A 22,178-nucleotide genomic window follows, 5' to 3' on the forward strand; every position below is an offset into this window, starting at 1 on the left:
GAAGAATCAGGACTCAATGTTCTCAAGATTGAGCCTCTTTCACCAATATTTCCTGAAGCCCATTTGTTCAGTTTTTCCAAAGATTTTGACATTCACCAATTTTTTTTTTATTTGAGATTTGTTTAATTTATGAAGATAATGGCATCAGTCATTATAAGAACAGGGCTGTGAAAAAAATATTGTGTAGTTTCTTTATATGCTGAAGCATTAGGGTTTAGAAGTGGGCGGATAGATCCAAATATTGATAATATCGGTACTAATGCTGGTTTCGATATTGAGCAATACTGCAAAAATATCAATACTTTTTTAAAAAATATTTGTTTACATTTATTTAAGAAAAAACTATAGAAAATTATTTATTTCTTATTTTTCCTTAGAAAAATATTACTTGAAAAAAGAAACAGAACTAGAAAAGATGTCTAGTGAGGAGAGTTTTATTATTTTATTTTTGAATTGTGGCTTCTCCTTTTCTACCTCAAAAAAGATTTATTTTCCTAATATTAAGGCAATTTTGTTTTGTAAGTTTCCATTGTTTCTGAACAAAAATGTTGACTGTGAAGGTATTTTGTTGTTACATACAACGTTTAGCAAAAAGGTCTTTTGGATCCTTTGAATCTATGACGCTTAAATATTAAAAAGTATCGGTATCAATATCGGCAATACTGGCCCTGCATTTACTTGGTATCGGATCGATTCCAGGTATTTCCCACCACTATTAGGGTTTTCCTTCACTGGAACCAAGAAGTCTGGGTTACCCAGATCCCGTTGCATTGTGCCACCTGTAAAGTTTGGTAGAGGAGGGATAATGCTGTCAGGCAGGAAATGTTCACCATAGCCAGACTTGTCGATGTATTACCAGCAAGAGAAGTAAAGCATACTTTACACTAGATAAAAAGATACTTTATTGAAGGAAATTTATGACTACGCCGACACTTGGCATTGTGCTTGGAGATGTAAGGTTTGTATGCAGCTGTTTTATCACAGAAACCCAATCTTTTGGTCCGCAGTTTTTGTACTGATGTTAATGACGGACAAGATGTGTAACTCTGCAGTTACTGAGTCAGCAGACCACTGGACACTTTTCTGCTCTGTGCTCCTCAGCATTCACCTTTACATGGTTGGACGTGTCGTAGCTAAGTTGCTGTGATTTTTAGTATTGTGATATTTTAGTAGTACCACTCACAACCCATGGTGATATATCTGGGAAAAAAGAAGCTTTACCAGCTAGTTATTGCAGCAGTGCCATCCTACTTGAGTACTATGCTGGAGTAAAAGCAGACTGCACTGCTACATTATTAAATGTTATAAACCTGTTTAAAATATGACTAAACAAAACATGAAATTGATCATTAAAAGGTTTGTCCCAATACTCTTGTGTTTTGAGCACTTCAGATCATTGGCTCAATTTTTTTTTATTTTAACAGAGAGAGATAAAAACAAAAAATAGATTTCCAGACTACACTCTGAGACACAAATGAGATAAAAACAAGCCACAACACAGTGTACTCTAACATGGGGTAATGTTTTAATTGAACATAAAAGATTCAGATCTGCAGTACAAAAGAGTGACATTGTGGAAAGGCAACAGTAGTTGATTACTTAAGCCCCCAAAGGAAGCTTCTCCAGGTCATGAATGCCGTCCTTGTCAATCAAGCGAACAGTGAAAGAGGGCAAGTTCAGGATGAAGCGCTTCTTGAGCTGTGAGGAAACAGACAGACCAAAATCTTAAGGCACCGGGCACAGTTTAAAAAGACAAGCACAAAAATAGCTTTAGAAAGGTTTTAAATAGTATGGAGAGTTCATGCTGTTAACTTTAATTGTGAAGCCTTTAAAAAGTCTTTCAAATTATTAGTAGAAATGTCAAAAGTTAAAGGAGAACAAAGTGAACCAAATGAGTGCGGAGCAGATGAGGAAGTGGAGGAAACATATGAGCTGATGCTGAGAGCTTACCTCTTCTACACACTTCTTCAGGAGCTCCACAGCCTCGTCCCGTGTCAGATCTGGATGCAGGCAGACACAACAAAGGGCATATTTAGTTTACCAGTCTAAGGCAAATATACTGTATAATATGATGACATACAATATGCACTAAGGGCACCAGTGAAACAGCAATGTCACGAAATGATTAGAATAAGCAGGAGTACATTTTCCATTGTATTGCTTTCAAATAATTGGAAAAAATATTAAAGGGGACATACACCTCTTTTTACACAAGTTAAAATAAGTCTATGGGCTATACAAAACAAGTTCTTTACACAAAATCACTCTCACATGAGATCTCACCAGCTCTATTCTTACCAGTTTCAGTCCCTTTCAGAATGTGCCGTTTAAGGGCTTTGTCACTTTTTGTAAATAAGCTGTTGCTAACTCAAGCTTAACGGACACTAAACTAACTGAAAGTACTTATATCTCCCTTATCTTCCGACTTACCACGGACAGAAGGTACAGATTCCTTCCTCTGATAAAGTCTGTTTAATCCTGCTGTGTACTGCTTAAGGTTCTCAACCACAATGGAGTCATAAAAGCATATGATTCCTGACTTCAAACTCTTTCAGCTGATTTACAGAAAATGGATGGATGAATTTTTTTTATGCTTGGAGTGTCAAGAAAGCGATCAAGTCCCAAGAGAAGTTTTGCATAGTATGCACCCTTTAAGGAGGCAAATTAGGCTTTTTTACAGTTTTTACACTCAGTTTTTATTTTTTTTCAGGTATATACAGTCATTTAGTGTTTAAAAAGATGTCCATTCAATACACTGGCAAAACATTCCACAGAGGAGCAAACTGAACTGCTTGTGTTTAGAATGTTTGCTCAGGGCGAGCATCTTTGATTATTATTAGTACATTAGCTTGGGGCAGGGGCTTTATTCATGATTAGCTTACAGTTAGAACCACTGTTAATTCAGTGGAGCTAGATGAAAAAAGTTAATTTTTTAATAGAAGATATTCCCCCCCCCCATCACTCCATTTTACCTACTGCTAGTCACCTAACTCTGTCCACCAAATTCCTAAACACAAACATCACTGAGCATATAGGAACCCCACAGGACCACCACAGAGCAGCTATTATTTGGGTGGTGGATCATTCTCAGCACTGCAGCGATACTGGCATGGTGGTTGTATACAGTGTGTGCTGTGCTGGTATGAGTGGATCAGACACAGCAGTGCTGCTGGAGTTTTTAAACACTGAGAGCGTAGAAACAAGATGGTGGTACTGAGGCTGATCGGTGTACAAGTTTCACTATATGAGGGGACAAGTTTTAACATCCAATGACAAAGCACACTTGCAAAAGATAAAAGTTTCACCTGGTCTGTAGTATCTGTCCAGGATGGACAGAGTGAGGAAGGCTCCATATCCATGTGCAGCAAATGGGGCTTTTGCCAATGCTGAGAGATGATCCATATAATAGAGTCCAGGCCCATCAGACTCATCATAACCAGCCAGCAGCAGGTTCACGTGATACGGAGTCTGCAGGAGACAGGAAACAAGGGCTTTCAATGGAAATTCGATAGAATATATTTTTGTGACTTTTGAAAATGTAAATGAAATGTAAACTTAAAAATGTATACAGAGACTAAATATTGATATTTAAAAAGGAAGGTTAGTAGTAAAACAAACAAACAAAAAAAAAACAGTAATGCAAACAGATTCAGAATACATAGCCATAGAAGACAGTGTTGGACATTACAGCCAATCGGAGGTGTTAGCTGTGGTGGCATTCATACTTAGCGGTTCAGTGGGCGACGCTGAAGTGGGGGAGTGACTTTGGTTCTCATTAAATAGGACACTGGATGCTCTGGCAGGCAACTTTTGAACTACAGCCATGTACAGCTGTATTAACTGATCTAATGACAACAAATGAATTCTTCTTTGCACCTTTTTATTGTGTGCTGAACAATACGATGGAGATTGTAGTTTTCCAAAAACTAAGCTTTTTGTAAAAAAATCAATAAATAAAGGATCTTAAATTAGTTCTAAAGTTAGTTAATTGCAATCCTAAAATACTCCAATTAATTAACAAGTTTAACAGTAAATGAAACAAAAATAAAGGACTGAAGTAGCAAAGTAGCATTCTCAACATTAAAACCAGCGTATGAGAGAAAGAGAGAGAGAGAGAGAGAAAGAAACGAGAGAGAGAGAGAAAGAAACGAGAGAGAGAGAGAGAGAGAGAGAGAGAGAGAGAGGGGTGTGAAACAGCCAAAGTAGGGAATAAAAAGGGCGGGTGGGGTGTAAAGCGGTCTGGGGGGTCGTTGGTGTCACCGGCAGTGTGACATCTGCTGGAAGACAGCACCCCTGCTGCTCCGAGCACCTCCCCTCATCTCCCCTCCCTGAGCCCCACCACCACCCCACCCGCACCCCAATGTCCTGGAGCAGCGCCAGATCTCATTAAAACTTCTTTTAGTCTCTCTTCCTCTCGCTCGCTTTCCCTTTTCCGAACTCCGCTCTTCTATCACTGCTTTCTACTTTATCTCTGCTGCGTCTTTTTTCCTCTACGCTCTGAGCTTTAACCACAGACCAGATTACTAACTACTAACCTGCCGTCCATTTCATTACAGCACTACGAGACACCAAAGACAGACGGCTACTAGAGATGGGACCGATACGATACAATATCGGTATCGGGGCCGATATTGACGTAATCCGAAGAATCGGATATCGGGCGGGCGCTGCCGATCCACTTACCGATCCATATTCCAGTCCAAAGCTTGAGCTGAACAATAAATTCGCCATAACGTTAACACAAAAGCATCCCTGATCAGGATTCCAGTTTAACAGTTTACCCTGAACCCCCAGCAGCTTCAGTCTGCGGCTGACTGAGTAACTTTAGCTGTTTATCTACAAAAAAGTCCATTATCTGGAGAGTTTTCACTTTGGAAACGCTGTACAGCAGAACGGTACACGTAAAGTCAGCGTCTGAGAGGTAAACAGATTAACACCAGCAGTCTGTTAGCCTAGCTAGCATTGAACTGACAGCAGCTGCATTCCGGTGTTGTGAAGGTATGAACTACAGACTGGAGTAAACTATATTCATAATCCACATATCCTACAAAACCACAGCATCTACAAACACTAACCAGCACAAACACACCCATCTGTTATTAAAAAACAGTCATTAATTTAGTTCGGAAATACAGTTAGCATTGCCACTTAGCCGTTAGCCATCTCCATTAAGATCTGCAGTCTGTTAGCCTAGCTAGCAAAATCATTCCGGCATTGTGAATGTAATAAATAACTATCTTAAGTGAACTACAGCCATAATCCACATCTAATATCAAACCACAGATCCTACCAACCCTAACCAGCACTAAGAAATCAATCTGTTATTAAAAAACAGTTATTAATTTAGCTCGGAAATACAGTTAGCATCGCCAGTTAGCCGTTAGCTATTGCAGCTAATCCTCTACGCTACCTGTCAAAATAAAAGTCTCCTGCACAACCGTTGCAAAAAATGCCCTGAATGTAATATTTAACGTATTTAATATTTTACTTTTTTTATATTTAATAAAAATTCAAACATTTTATTTGAAAGGAAACTATTGTGTAATTGTATATGAAGTGTGTCAAATAAATGACTTTTGAATGCATTTACATTAAATGCACCTGTGGATACTCTTAAAAGGGCTGTGTGGTCTGTTTCAGCCTCATTATTTAACCTTAATCATAGTACTATTAATAAACTAAAAGTATCGGTATTTGTATCGGTATCGGCAATCTTATATCAGTTTTATATCGGTATCGGATCGGAGCTGAAAAAAGTGTATCGTCCCATCAATAACGGCTACAGTCTTTGCTGTGTTAAAGGGACACAACAAATAAAAGACAAAAAATGACAAAATGTCAAATCAGAACTTGTTACATGATTCTGATTAGGGGTGGAAATCCCAGGACATCTCACGATATTATCACGATATGTGGCTCATGATATCGATGACATCACGATACTGTGATTCTGCGATACACAATATATCACACGGCTATTCTCTAGGATACTTTACGACATCTGTGTTACTGAAATGATAAAACACTCCTAAACAACTACATACCAAGAATTAAGGATTTAATTAGGAATTTTACAACCAATATTCACAACAGGTTTACATTGCAATGTACATAATGTTTTGTGCAATATAATTGCATTTTAAAGTTTTTTTGCTGCTTAATACAAAGAAAATTTCACTATTTCCTTTTTTTTCCCACATGACATTAACTACAACATTTCAGACGATATTTACTCAACACCACATATTTTACTCCAATCATTGATGTACAGATTGCATTGTTAATTTCATGACATGTTAAATCATTGTTTTTTGGGCTAAATGTGGTGCTAAGTCCTGTATTTACAGCAATATATAAATCACAGAACAACAAAATATTGCAATGTAATTTTTTCCCCTATTACTGTGCAGCCCTACAGTCGAGTCATTTACAATGAGATCTCTTATTCTGTGTAAATCCTACAGATATTTTGCAGAGGTTTGTAGTAAAAATGCATTACTCCACCTTCCCAGGTAAAACCAATCCCAGCCGAATAAGGCTCCAGAGACTGCGGTTATCAGCTTTACTCACTTTACTCCCAATCTAAATAATTAAATGTACAAAACTGTTTAATTTCTGAGATTTAGTGTAAAGTGTCCTGAATTTTCAATTTTGTCCAAGAATTTTCACTTTAGACCAAACTAGAGGCACATCCCAAACCACTCGAGTCAACAGCCTTGGCTTTTCTGCTCTCAAGAGCATCTTCGAGAGTGGAGGTGTTAGACAGGCTTGGCTGTACTGCCAAATTCTCCCCACAGAGAGAGAGTTTAGAGCCGAGGCTGGTCGAGACACTTGATAAGGGATCTACAGGGATCCCTGGGGTGCTATCAAACGCCCAGTCCCTCTCAACACCTGTTTCACACATGCCCCACCTGAGTTAACTGCTAACACAACAGCAATTCTCTCACCTCACCCAGGAGGATCAGGCAGGCTGGTAACTGTGACTACAAACGCAGAGTGTCACTGCAGCCTATTGATCACTGCATGGATAAATGGAGCAAAATAGCCTGGGGACAATCAAACAGGGCATATTTCACCTTACTTTCCCATCTGTATACATACAGTGTGTGTGTGAGCGCGTTCCAGCGTTCCTCCATGCTCTGACTCCATGCCCTAGGCCATGTTCTCTTTCTCCACGCTGGCGTTGCTCCCAGTCTGCTGTATCAATTGTTCAACTGTGGCAGTGCAGGGGAATGACTCGCAATATGGTGCCAGTAATTATTTGTGTCTGGGTAGTCAGGGGGGGGTGCAGCAATATTTCTGTAAGGCAAAGATGCCAAACGGTTCCTCAAATCGTTTTTTTTGTGCAGCTCTGGAAGGCGTAGAATTGGCCGTTGTCTTTGAAAGCGTATGCAGATGGAGAGATCCGAAGAGAAGCTTTAGTTAAATGTCATTTTATCAGGCTACTCTCTCATGTGACCCTCTATCTTCATCTCTTCATGTCTCCACCCCCCACCCAACCCAACTAGTCTTTCTTTCTTGCCATCTCTGTGACTGTGGGAGCAGGCAGACTCCAGAGACTCCCTGCAGGCCCAGTTGTTTTCTTCTGAAGCCTGGTCTGTACATTGTGCATGATAGTTATCCGACCGCTGCTGAGATCCTTCTGCTCAAGAGACAAGTGTGTCTACACTATCTTAGCTTATCTGAGACTAAAGCATATCCTGCTTTTGTTATATGTTCATACTGGTGTTACAGTCTTCAAAATGAAGGTGCCAAAAGCAGTTCTTTGGTTAGAAGCCACTGAAGAGCCATTTCTGCAAATGCATGGTATTATAAAGGATGGTTTATTGAAGAAGCATTTGGTAAAATTGGGTATTTTCAAGCATTTCAAGCAGCACCATCATGCCTATAATATAGCATAACAGAAGCGAGAGATGCTGATTTATACACTATGCTCACATATAACCAAAATAAAGCATTCAGCATCACTGATCACGCTTGGCATCAGTCTACTACCTTTTCACTAGTAATACAGGGCTAGAATAGTAACGTTAGCTTCGCCAGCCAATCAACTTGCTGGTTGTGCAGAAAGTGGAGGAAAGTCAGCATGCTGGTGGGGAAGCCAACCTCGCTTTTGAGATGTGCGCAGGCGCAGTAGCCATAACAAACAAAGGAATTTTAATTGTCCATTAGACACTGTATAAGCGGTAAATTAGTTTTTTTTTCACAATTTATCAGTGATTTAAAATACTGATTTTTAAATTTCTGAAATGTTAATCAAAGAGTATCAGTATTTTGGTCTCTCCCCATTCAAACAGATGGGAGACTGGTCTTGCATGACTGGAAATAAGTGACTGGTCGCATTGCAAATATAGTCCCTGAGTGAACAGACTTGTCTGTAAGAACTTTTGCTTAGCTAACTGAGCCTTAGCTCAAAGTCATGAAGCACCTGTGTGCAGAGATATGTGTGCCTCCATGGTTTTAAATTTCTGGACATTGCACTTCCAGTACATGATGGCCTTAATAATACATCGTAAATGTTTTGTAAAAACTATCCAACATAACGATAGCTAGTTTAACCTACTTTTCTCTATTCACTTATAACTGCAATTTTATGGCATTTCATAAAAATTGTAAGCGCATTAAAAATGTAAACATTTTGTGTTAAAGTATTTTAGTGTTGGTGGTAAGCAAATGTCTAAATAAAATAATATTTCAATTTCAACAATGATTCTCTAGTGAATATTCAATCTCACATTAAACATTGGTCCAGATACAGACATTCTCTTTTGTTTTATCAAACGGAAATGAAAACACCAAAATTAAAGTGAAACTTGCCACAAATGTTTTTAAATGCATAGAATGATATAATAATATAATTATATCATTTCTGTTCCCTACACTGTTATAAGGCACAAATAAAATGTTTTATTTGAATACCCAAGCTTAAAAAACAGGTTTAGAGCAGAAGGTCAGCCACACTACAGTATGCTTGAGACAAGAGAGAGGAAAGGCCTTGCTCAACTGCCCAAGTAAAGCATCTTAACTTAGTGGACCCTGCTATAGCACTCCAAACCCTGTGATCAATAACTCAGTGTTACTACTACTGAGCCACTATTGCCCTACACTGTCAACCGAGATGACAAAAACAAGGATACAAGTAATTATATCAATTTCAGATTCAAGTGATTTTCATTACACTTAATGCTTAACCACACCCAACCCCACAAACCACAATAGTGAAAGTGGTCCTGTGGGGAACAGACCTGACAGGCAGCCGGTGTGGGCCGTTCTTTAAGCATGCTCTAGTAGAAGTGCAGTAGAAGTGCTACAGCTGAAGCATGTTGATTTGGGATCCTGGCCTGATGCCCCGGAGGCCCCCTCTCCCTGTGCAGCCCCTCCCGCATCAGCTGCTCTAATTGTTTTTTGTAATTATTTTCTCCCTTCTGCTATTGTGACAAGCAGCAGCTACACTCTTCCTAACAAATTAACGCACAAACTGCCAGACAACAGGACTGGGATGGTGGCAGTCCTTTTACACAGATGGGCACACATATACACACACACATACATACATACATACACATGGGAAGAAGACATCTGAGATTAGTGGGATCGCGCTGCAGAGAAGACCCAGGTGCTAAAGGTTTAAGCCTCAGAGACCTCGGATCACACCTCCACACATTCACAACAAACTGACATCTGTCTATGATCGGCGTCAACACGGGTCATTTAGTCACAGCTAGTGGCACACTGTGCAGCGCTGGCAACCCAGTGTGAGTTATGTTTACAGGTTTGTTTAGTGCTAATAAATGAGCACTGGTGGGGGCTGGTGGGGCCAGGAAACCCAAATGTAATCACACAGTGAGACTACACTGAATATGTACATTACAAATATGTATTATGTCAATATGTCACTGTTTTGTGATCATGTTTTTTATTGTGAAACTAAATATGCTTCCTAAACATGACATTGATATAATGAGATTTACTTAATCCTATAAGTAGGCAAAATGACAATACTATATCATACTCTGATGGTGATATAGTGATAGTGTTATTCTGAGATTACAGGGCATGTATAGATTTTATAGCAAACTTCGTAAAAATATTTGAGCACTACAAAACGGGGTAGTACTTTGCATTCTGGCCGCGCCAAATATTTCATAATGTGAAAATGTCTTTAAATATTAAAATATTTTTTCACCATATTGACCACCCCAATATGAATTCTGGAGTTTTAAAACATATGGTCATAATTGTTCAGAAACCCTGTGTTTACTTTATTTTTATGATTAATCACGCATCAATACAAATGTAACTGCATTAATAATTAATCCTCAACTACATAGCTCAACATGGCAAAGTAATCACTTTGCTTTGGCAGCCCCAAAAAGTTTAACATACCAGTTTCAAGTGAACATTATATAAACAACAACTTGAAGGACATTTTCTGAGGTAACACTAGACAAAAAAATGTAAAAAGGGGCTTTTAAAAATACTTTTTTTTAAGACAATGTATATACACACCCGGCTGCGGAGATAGTCTGCTAGGTTCTTCCTGGTGAAATTTGCTGCAGCTGCTGGACTGAGCTCATACCCTAAAAACAGAAATAGTTATTGCACTTAAAACCAAAATGAATTACAAAAGTCACAAAATAGACTACACCTACAGTACATTAAAGGGGTTAAATCAGTTAAGCTGATCAGAACTGAACATATCCATGTGCTGACTAAACGCATGCTGGAGAAAGCTTTGTTCTTTAAACTACTTTCTCCAAAAATTCCTGTTTACTGTTTTTTTGTTTCCCTGCACCTGTTCTAATAAAATCTTGAATTTGTAATGTGATTATAGGCCTTAAATATCTGAATAATACTGTATATCTGCCGGATTAAGTTGTGAAAATTCCATGTTTTAACAAAAAAACTAAAAGTGTTAAATTACTTCTAAAGTTTTAAAGCTAAAAGCCTTTCTCTGGCTCTTTAAGCAAATACTTACCATTTCTCATTTTGTAGAGCTGAACATTTTTCTGAATATACTCTGCAAACTGCACTGTATCTCCAGCTTCGCCGACACATAACAACAGGATCTTCTCACTTAGTTTGAACATTTTGTCGTAGTCTGAAAGAGGAAAAAAAGATTTTTAGATTTTAAACCCTCACCAACATAACACAAAAAAGATTCAATATACAGAATTCCTAAAATGTGAAGGTAGAAAAATAATATTTACAGTCAAATCTTTCACAAAATGTATTAAACAATAATTTAATAAATGGTTCTCTTAATTTTACAAACTGTTCCTTCACTTTATTAAACAATTGTCTTCGTAGACATGTCACATACGTTACTGTACAATATATGTTTGTTAATAACATTACTGACCCAGATTCTGCCCATGATACTGCGTTCGCCAAGCAAGTACATTTACATCAATGATCCAGTGTGTTGGCAAATGTTCACAAATGTACACTTTATTTACTTAGAACATTTAAAATATTCAAATTCTATTACTCAATTTTCTATTTTCTAATTATTCTTAAAAACAGTTAAGGTTTAAGGGTGGAACTGCATACGCTATTGTATTGTACTGTTATTGTATAATTTACATAAAACTGTCTTAGAACAACAATATTGTTCTATCGGGGACCACACTCTGTACAAAAAAAATCACTATCATAAGCTTCTAAACATTGCTTAACTAGTCAGTATCATGTAGTCACTTTCCTTAAATAATAAATAGACTTTTTTGTCTAAACCATCTCCTCATGTTGCTGCATGGCCACTTGTGGTAAAATCACTACACCTCAGTTGATCAGATCATTTGATTCCAGACCTTTCAGATAATGGCATATGGCCTAACAGTGTTACTTGAACTAAATTATTATGCCCAAGTCAAAATAAAACGTGACAAACCCATTTTTATCAGCTTTCCAAGAGGACATCTACCTTCATTTAACTAACTTCCATGATTCAGGGTTTATCCACAATTGGCAAGTAATGAGATTTTGATTAGAATATAAAGTTTACTTTTTGTTAATAAAAGCTAATGTTTGTATAGGCTATACATAGAGCATAAAGGTTTAGTTGAGTTTTTTTGCCTGCATTTTATTCAGCAAAATAGCCATAAATCTAGCTAAAAATACTCTACAATTTGTGGTTTATAAAATTATAACTTATTTTTTTTAATTAGGATTAAGGTTTCTGGTTGGTTCTACTGCTCTACTGTATGATAAACTAACCTCTTAAAACATTACTAATGTTTAAACAGCGATAACAACTGTTATATGTGCTTTGTGTTCCCTGAGTTAAACTTGAATTAAAAATTAGTCAATACATTTTCGGAAGGTGTCAAAATGATATAAGCTTTAAAACACTGACCAGAGAACAGATAGTTAAGTGACTGTATCAATTAAGTTATTTAATACATATATAAATATCCGCCAGTAAATGAGCAACAAAAAAGTCACTTTCACTTTCATAAGGGATTTGCAAACTCATCTCCTTATCATAACTCTGATAATGTTAGCTATAGACACATTACAAACGAAAATAATGTTTAATTTACGTTTTTAACAGCAGTATGCTCTATAAATGTATATATTATACAGTATAATGTAGGTAACGTTAGCTGATTAAATATGAGCAGAAAATCTGTTCTACCCACAGAAAGAGCTTATCTTAGTTAGTTAGCTTAGCTAGACAGTTAGCGTTAGCCCTCTAATGACTCTAAAATCGTCTTTCTAGACGTTTTACGTTGATAAAGGGGCGGAAATCCTCAAACTGCATAACTATAACATTTATTAAACATGCTTCTGGGCTCAGTTTATTTAATATTTACTCAGAAGAGATCAACTTAATCAGTTTAGCTTTAGCTTAGCTAGCTAACTATATCACACAGGCAGCCGGTTAGCCGTTTAGCCTCACAGTTAGCCGCTCCTTAAACGCTATTAAATCTTTACCGTGTTTCATCTGGATGATGCTGCTGGCGGCCACATTATCAGCCGCAACCAGCACGAAATCCTGCCCCTGGATCCCCAGTAAATACTCCATCTCTCACAGCGAGCAGGGTTAGCTAAACTCAGCGCTGAATGCAGGCGGAATTACACAGCAGAAGTAGAAGAACAGCGGCGCGCGAGATTGTCGTCACCACACTGCATGAGCTGAAGCTGCAGTTGTCACGTGGTCACTCTATCAGACACAGCATGACCAGCAGATACAGTGGCATGCAGCAGGTTGGGTCTTTTTTTGGCCACTTAGATTAAAATACCAAGAATGTGCAGATCTAAAGTATAAAACATATATCTGGTTTGTGTAACACTTTTTGTTTACTAAATAATTCCACGTGTTCTTTTACAGCTTAAATGTCTTCAATATAAAATGTTCAATGTAAAAAAATCATAGGAGTCAAATCAATGTAAACAGGGATCACACTGAATGAGAAGAAGAGGTGTGGGTCAGTGTAATGTTTATCAGTTCATTTTTCTGAGGCTAAATTAGTAAAAAAAAAAAAAAAAAATAGTAAAAACCAGCAAAAACGTAAAACTTCATTATTTGTTTTTCACATTTGGTGAAGTAATTTTTTTAGATTTTTATAGTTTTTTTTTTTCATTTATCTACTTTTACATTTCTACCCCTCACAATCAGAATTGAACAAAAAATCTAACAATTAATCAATTTCAAATTTTCCTCTCCCAATCTGATGGTATACTCCAATCACCTTATGTTACGAGATGCAGAAATGGAAAATTAAATAATTAAGTAAAGAGTCAAGCTTTTATTTTCACTGAAATCATAATTGTGAGGGGCAGAAATTAAAAACTTGACAACTGGAAAAAAAAATCACTATACTAATGGCTTACTGAAATATTTCGTTTTATGAGTCTTATTTATAAGTGAATAAGTTTACACCCAGTTTATTTTTTTTTTAGAATACAGAAAATTAAACTGATAAATGTTACACTGAACGTTTGACTGGTACTGTAAATATGTTTTTACCCATGCGAATAATGCCATTAAATAAAGTGAACATGTGCAGCTCCATATTTCATTTTTTTTCATTTGTGACATTCATTTAAGGCAACAATTTTTGGACCTTAATGTATACTGGTATACTGGTGTAACCACTTTGAAAAAAAATAGTCAAACCTTTTTTCGTATTGTCTTTTTAATTGCCACAAATTATAGCCAATAAGGAAAAAAGAGGATAAATAATTTTGTCAGATTCCAGGCTCATCTTGTTTTTATAGTCATTTTACTTAGACCTGGATCAGTTAATGAGTTTATTTACAGTATCAGAACTTCTGAACAAACAAACTTTTGCATTCCACTATAAATAAGTGTTTACTGTAGTCTGCATTCCTGAATTTGTGCAACATCAAACCACTAAATGGCATTACATCTTGAATCAGAAAAGACCCTGAGGGAACAAATGCACAAGTAATTTAATGTGAATGTATTTATTAAGAAAAGATATTCAACACCCAATCCCTCTGTGTGAAACAGTTATTGGCCTCTTTCTTTCAGTAACTTGTTATATCCCCTGTAGCAACAATAAATGCAACTAAATGCTAAATGCTTTTTGTAGTTGTTAATTATTTGTCTCACAATGCTACAGAAGAATTCCTCTCCACTCCACATTGTAGAACAGCTTCAAGTCAATAGCCTGAAACAATCCTGTAGATACAACTTCATCTCAGATCTTCAAACATCAGCATGTAAATAGAAATATAATCATCTTTATATTTCATGGGTTATGTAATAATTATGAAATATCTGTATGTGTTTTACTATAAGGGACTATACATCGCTTTTCACTCACCATTACACCTGTTTTTTGATGTGACAGTATAACTAATTTTATTTGAAGGCATTAATAACATGGAACAGATGGGACTAATTATAGAAGCAAGTGTGATTATGGGGTAACAGTGGTGACCCCTGGTCTGAATAATTTTTATTTTATTTTATTTGATCTCATTTTATTCCAAATTTGGAAAGCCAATTACAACACCAACACCAGATATCAATAAAAGTGAAGCCACATACAGCCTCTTTTTGGACTGCAGCTGATGAATTACTGGGTAGACAGTGCGCTCAGAGGAAAGGGACTCAGCTCTCATACATCAGCTAACATCAGCCTGTGCTGACCAGCATCTCATTGGGAGTAATGTGGGGAGAAAATCAACCCAACCAGAGAGAGAGCATGGCCAGTTGTGCTCATGGCAAGCAGCATGAGCCGGAATGCAAACCAGCAATCCCTGAATCATAGTAATAAGTCTGAGCCCATATAAAGGAGATGTTCAAAAGTTTCCCCAAACCATCACACTACCACTACGACGTTTCACAGTTGTTGTGAGGATCTTCTGTGTAGGATTTGTGATCATTTTCACCCAACCTTAGCAGAAGCAAGAGAGCAAACGTTACTTAAAATAACTTTAAACAAGCAAATTACGTTTACTTTTTTGCTCACTATTGGTGTGTCTCAAACATTTACAATAGAGCATGTGTTTAAATCTCACTACAGTATATCATATTTAATGTCTGATCTGCCACAGGCCAGTTGATACATCACATGTACTCACGTGAAACTCTGCTCTGCTGCACATAATGTTTTTTTTTTATATAAACACTTAAAAGCTCACATTGCATACACAGGCAGGCGGAGATGAAGGCAGATAGATAGACAAATGTGTTCCCCAAAATAATGCTAAACACAATAGTTCTGGAATGATAGTTTGACCTTGTGTCACTAAATGCTATGAAAATCCTCCCAACAATGCTCCAAAATCAACTAAAAAGGCTTATCTTGACAGTAGAGGCAGATAGCAGCAGAAGCAGAAAAAAACTTTTTTAATAGTGTTGATTTCAGTGATGTTTCTCAATACTTTTGTCCATATATTGCTGCTTTCATGTCAAAATCTGCAAAATAGCAATTTGACAGTAGCTAAATAAATCTTTCTTAACTTTCAATGTAAGTTAGTGTAAAAATATTTTATTACATTTAATTTTAGCACTTTTCTTTTCTGTTAACTCCTGATTCCAATCCTTATTAATAAGTGTTAGCAATAAATGAATATGGGCAGTATATTAGGAGTAGTGTAGTAGTGTTTATCTGTGTAGTGTGAAGCTCATCAAAAGTAGGTCCCGATCGAACCAACTGGTTCTGCCACACAAAATCTTGTGGCTACTCATAGATGATAGGAGGTTATACAGTGTGTGTCTGGCTGGAATGGTAGGTGAGTCTCAGACGATGCTGCATGCTCAGATAACATTCAAAGCACTGTGGTGAAGGTCTCCAGTGGCACAGAGCTGTAAGCATTCTTCAGCATCTTCTACAGGGCCTTCCTGTAAGCCAGAGTGGAGCTGCTGAAACCGAAGTGTCATCAGACAGTCGATTGGGATGCTTTTTAATGGTGCAGCAGTGGACTAATCATTAATTTGTATCTGCAAAACACTACACAAGGCCAGCCTATATATCTCTATTTATTTTCACTGTGTTTAAATTTCATAACAAAAGTCCTGGTAAAAGCCATAGACTGTACACCATATGTAGTAAACTGTTACATAGTCTTAAGAACTTACAGACTTGTGCTATTAATATACTGCATCTAATTGCTTGGGCACAGGGTGCTATTTTCAGATATATATTTGCACATTGTGATTAAATAGATAAACAATACAAATAAAATTGATTATGCTATCAAGCTTAAGTTTAATTTTGTTTGTTTCACAGGCCATCATTTTTATTATTTTCTATGAGAACGTATGTTAAGGTAGAGACTGGACATCACAGTAACATTTACAGGTATTCAGATATGAGCAGATGAGGTAAAACAATAAGCTGAAGAAAACCAGCACTAACACTGGCTCTTTCTGTGTATAAGACCGGTGACCCCAAGTGTAGGCCAGTCCTTTGCAGACCGCTGATGCAGATCAGAGCTTTGGGCTACTGATGTTGTTCTCCTCTAAATAAGATGATATACACTGGGAATATAAAATTCGTTTTTTGTTATTTTTCCTGCTGAGTAACCTAAATTACTAAGAATGATTCACACTGATGCTCAGACTGTGTCCTACAGATCCAGCTCAGAGGACGCAGTCTGTCTCCCCAAGCAGATTAAACGAAGGCACAGAGCGCAAATTACCCTGTATTTTTTCAGGCTGATCAAAAGATTTCTTTAAAGCCTTGAAAAGCCCTTCAAAATGCTTCCCTTTGCCTACGCCACAGTCTTGATTTTATTTCTTATGCTTTGATGTTGTGACCCACTATGCAACACGGCCTATAGCAGTTAAAACTAGAGAGAACAGCAAAAACTGTGAGTGTGAATGCAGTTTACTATGATTACTATGGTATAGCTGTATGTGTTGGCTAAAAAGTTGCTAGGTAAATGTGTTTGTTACCAAGGTGCTGCAATGGTTTTGCTATACTTTAGTTATTGGTTGCAATGGTTTTGCCAGATGGTTGTTTAAAGTGTTGCTATGATGAAGTTTAATTAATCAACCTTTATTTAAACTCAGGATTAAAATGATCAAACAGAATACAGTAAGTACACTAAAAAGGGAAAACAGTATTGATAAAAATAAATATAATATAAAATACAGCATAAATGAATAATAGTAAAAGATCAAAATATAATTTTGAAAAAAGAAATCTTTAAAATAATAAAAGTAAAAACAAGTCAATCCAAATAAATTAAATGTAAACACATTTAAAAAAAATCAAATCTGACAAATACAAAAAAAGTAGGTGCTAAGATGTTGCTTAGGTGGTTGCAATGGTACTTTTTGTCAAAATAGTAAAAAGACATGGCTAAATGGTGGAATGCAAATGTATCCACAGACTTTTTGCTAAACTGTGTGGTGCCCCAATTTTCGCTCAAACTTTTACCCACTAACACTACTAAGGCCCCTAAGTCTGTAAGGGTGAAAACTAGCACATTCCTTCTCTGATAAATGTATAAAAGTCAGAATTTGTATATCAGCTAGAATAAACAGATCATAAAAATCAAAAGTAAAAAAAAAAAACAATCGTGTTATTGTTATTACTTTGGAAAGATGATTGAAATGTAATTTTCTTACACTGCAAGCATCGTGTGGACTTTTAATGATGTTTGTGTCTCATCTTCTCCTCTTCCTGTACAGGCCCAGGTTTCTAGTTTTTTTATTTTTGTCTACAGCTCCTATAGCATATTTGAAATGAATTTATGATAGATGCACAGGGAATCATTGTAGTGAAAGTGAGACCGGATGTGTCATACTCATTTAAATTTTTCTCTGTATCCCCCCAACCCCACTCTCTCTCTCTATCTCTCTCTCTTTTTCTTTCTTTCTCTCTCGGCATTTGTCACTGGTTCAGCCTGACTGCTTCGTTAGGACTCATAATTTGCATTCAGATTAATTATCTAATTACCGACAAATGTCCGGCGGCCACCCCGCACTCCAGCTCGTCAGCTCAGAGCCTGTAATTATTTTAATCATTTACTTTCATCTGGAGCGTTCCTGCCATACTCCTGTGTTTAGAGGCCATTCTTAATTACCCTGCCAAGACACTCTTCCCCTCGTTTCATGAGAGGGAGAGAAAGCGAGACACACACACACAAAGAGAAAGAGGGAAACAGGGAGGGAAAGAGAGAGAGAGAGAGAGAGAGAGAGAGAGAGAGAGAGAGAGCAAGAGAGCCCGATGGGGACATGATCCAGGAGTCTTGACAGCATCATGGAAGCTCCAAACTCTGCTGGTTTTTCGCCCTTGTTTCTTTCCTCCACTTCTCATTCACTTCTTTCTCCTTCTCTATCTCTACCACCCTCCCTTCCTCTATCCCTCTTAACATCCTCCATCTCCTCCTCCTTCTCTTCTTCTTCTAACTCTTTCTCTCTCTCCATCTTCCATCACCCCCCCCCCCCCCACCACCCCAACCCACATCACTCACCCCCACCCCTCTCTAACTTCCTCCCTTTCCCCCTTTATCGCAAGCACACACAGGAATCGCCTCCGGGCCCCAGTGCTCTGACTGCTAATACACTGAGACACACACACACGCATGCACTCTCTCTCTCTCACTCACACACACACACACACGCACAGACTGTGGTGACACAAATCCTGGCACAACGCTCCCCCCGCCATCCCACCCATGCTATCTGCTCGGAAAATCTATACACCTCACTGTGTATGCTTTATTTAATCATCCGTCACACTGTTCAAGGTTGCATCTGGTTTGTGTCCATCAGCGTGTTGTGGGGTCAAATCCCACTCACTCCGCTCCCATAATGATGCCCTCGCAGCAGCCTTGAGCCAGATACACTAGCTGTAAATGCTCTGGTGAAAACACACAAGCTATAATTGGGCCCCTTGAACATCAAACTTGCTTTGGATGAAAGTTTAATGGAAAGATGATTATCTTCCAGTCCCTTTTCCACTATTATTATTTTTGGTTCTTTTTCAATTGCAGAAAATGAGCTAGGCCCTATATTCCCATGCTCAAAAAGTGGTAAAAGCATATTCGCTGGCTTCACTACTGAAACACGCCACAAAAGCAGCATTTACTGAGCAGAAAGTGTCCCGTTCTGCTGTCTCCTGATAAAACAGACGTATATCTTATTGTTCCTATTGAAGGGAATCAGTTCTACTGCCAGAGTAGAAGCAAAAAAAAGGAAAGGAAGAAAAAAAGCACAGCACAGCACCGTGGATTGACAGACACACTGTTTCTACCATGCCCCAGCGGGACTCATCTGAGTATAGGGATTATGGATGCATAGCCTTGGGGTAGAGTTTGCTGGACTGCGACAGGTTTTGAACTCAGATTAAGAAGAGAGGGACAGGCTGGATTAATTATATTCATGAGTTAAGTGCGAGTTTTGTATCAGAGGAGGGAACATATGCCACATACACACACACAAATCCTGAGATTGTGGCCTGGTGTTGATAAATGGTGTTAAAAAAAATACAATTAATCAATGTGAGCAGTTGAAAGAGAGTGAGAGTGGGGGGAGAGAGAAAGAAAGAGGGAGGAGAGAGAGATGCACATTCATGTGGCAATTCATTTAGTTCATTGAGGGGACGTTTGTCCTAAAGGTGGGCATTATGAACATTTTTCATTGTATTATCATGTTCTGTTATTGTGATACATAGTAGCATTGCTTGTGGCTCAATGTTTTTGTAGTTTTTCACTGTGTGACATCCTTAAAATCTGGCTATTATTGTCATTGTGTCACAATTTAATGAAGAATGGACCAATAGAATGCTTCAAAATGACTTTGAAGTCCTGTTTCTTTTTTGAGTCCTGTTTCTTTTTAAGTGCAGTGCATTTTGAATAAAATCACAGTTATAAATATGTGACATTAATTGGAAAACATTATTTATATGCTGCTACTGATGCATTTTCTGTGTGTCTGTTTTCTGTGTGTCAAAATATAGTCAATATATAGTGATAAATATCATAAATTAAACATTGAGATGTATCTTACCATACCACCCAGCTATAATATATTGCCTCAAAAAGCAGAAACTAAGAGATTATTAGTGATATATATAACTGAAAACATCTGCCCATTTCCACTGTCCAGAAGTTGCTGATATTGTTGGAACATTTCTTGTACCACTTTTTCAGCTTCAAAAATGTAAAAATATAAACAGGAAATGTATTTTCTATTGGTTAATAAGGTTAACTTATTTGTAAGAGGATACAAGCAGAGTAGAGATTATATGTTAATACAGAAAAAGAAAAAGTATGAGATGGCATTTGGATAGCATTTTTTCCCAAAAAAGTATTTCACTGCAGATGAAAGGTTGTTCAGTGCTTCTTCTGCTACTCGGTCCAGCATTTTGTGCTGATATTAACGCAGAACCACTTTTTTTTCAGCGGTGTCAAGTAACAAAGTACAAATGCTTTGTGTTATTGCTTAAGTAGAAATGTTGGTTTTCTATATTTTACTATAGTAATTATTGGTCAGAATTTTTTTTACTTCTGCTCCTTACATTTTCACACAATTATTTGTACTTTCTGCTTCTTACATTTTAAACATAGCAGCGCTAATCCTATTTAAATTTGGCTTGTTGCTTGCTTGCTTCCCATTTTTCAAATCCATATCCAGATAAATCTCTCGACCCGGATAGAGTGAATTTAACTGTGGTTGGATGAGAAGTATAAACATATACCATTTTGACACCCTGTTGGTTTATAGACAGTTTATCCATCACAACTGCACACATCACATTCCAATCCAGCAAGAAAATAACAGACGTATGTAGCCTAGTATGAGGATGATCTGTGATGAGACTCCAGATAACTTGAGCGAAACGTCATAACTAAGCTTCCTTAACATATTTGCATTGTACTAAAATGGATTCAGTTTCAAAGGGCATGTAAGTGGTTGAAACAGGGAGCCTACTGCATTCCAAATTTTCGACACTAACTTTTTAATATAACATTATAGTCATTATGTTTTTTTTTTTTTTTTTTTAATGTGTTTTGGGGAGGGGGTAGTCCACTACAGGACCCTGAGGCACAGCCTAAGTTTTTGTCCTTAATGGCATTTTCCACCCTTACATTACTTTTATACTTTAAGTAGTTTTGAAACCAGTACTTTTACACTTTTACTGGAGTAAAAAGCTTGAGAATTCCAGCAAGAACATAGCAGACGTATGTGGCCTAGTATGAAGATAATCCGATAATAATTCAAGAAAACTTGAGCGAAAACATCCCAACCAAGCTTCTTTAATATATTTGCATTGTACTATATGCACTCGTTTTCAAAGGGCACAAAAGTGGTTGAAACAGGGAGCCTACTGCATCCCACATTTAGGTTAACATTTTTATATAACATTATGTGAAGCAGCTTAAAATTTCCTTTACTTTTTATATTTTAAGTATAGAGTATAAGTTTTGAAACCAGTTATTTTACACTTTTACTTGAGAAAAAAGCTTGAGTTGATACTGCAACTTCTACATCAGCATTTTCAAATCCTAGTATCTATACTGCTACCTGAGTAATGAATGTGAATACTTTTCACAACTTGTTTTTGCTGACAAATCATCTGCAGAAAAAAAAAAACTTATGAAGGTTGATATTGAGGGGACCCATTTTTCTTTTATCAGATATTCAGCCTAAAAAAGTATTTTATATTAGTAACTTTTAGTCAATTTTATGACTAAGCGGGTATACCAGTATTCTCTAACTGTAGTCCTATTCCACAAAGACA

General features: G+C 37.2%; 1 protein-coding gene across 1 annotated transcript; it reads right to left on the reverse strand.

The window, feature by feature from the left end:
* Positions 1 to 1,503: 1,503 nt before the first annotated feature.
* psmb2 (proteasome 20S subunit beta 2) lies at positions 1,504 to 13,162 on the reverse strand. Its single transcript, XM_007247879.2, has 6 exons — positions 12,940 to 13,162; positions 10,979 to 11,101; positions 10,510 to 10,580; positions 3,306 to 3,468; positions 1,951 to 2,000; positions 1,504 to 1,698 (listed from the first exon to the last, which is right to left on the reverse strand). The coding sequence occupies exons 1-6, from the start codon at positions 13,028 to 13,030 to the stop codon at positions 1,600 to 1,602; spliced, it is 597 nt and encodes a 198-aa protein (XP_007247941.1). The 5' UTR covers positions 13,031 to 13,162; the 3' UTR covers positions 1,504 to 1,599.
* Positions 13,163 to 22,178: the final 9,016 nt, after the last annotated feature.

Source organism: Astyanax mexicanus, chromosome 3 (assembly GCF_023375975.1).
Source record: "Astyanax mexicanus isolate ESR-SI-001 chromosome 3, AstMex3_surface, whole genome shotgun sequence".
NCBI classification, from domain to species: Eukaryota; Metazoa; Chordata; class Actinopteri; order Characiformes; family Acestrorhamphidae; genus Astyanax; species Astyanax mexicanus.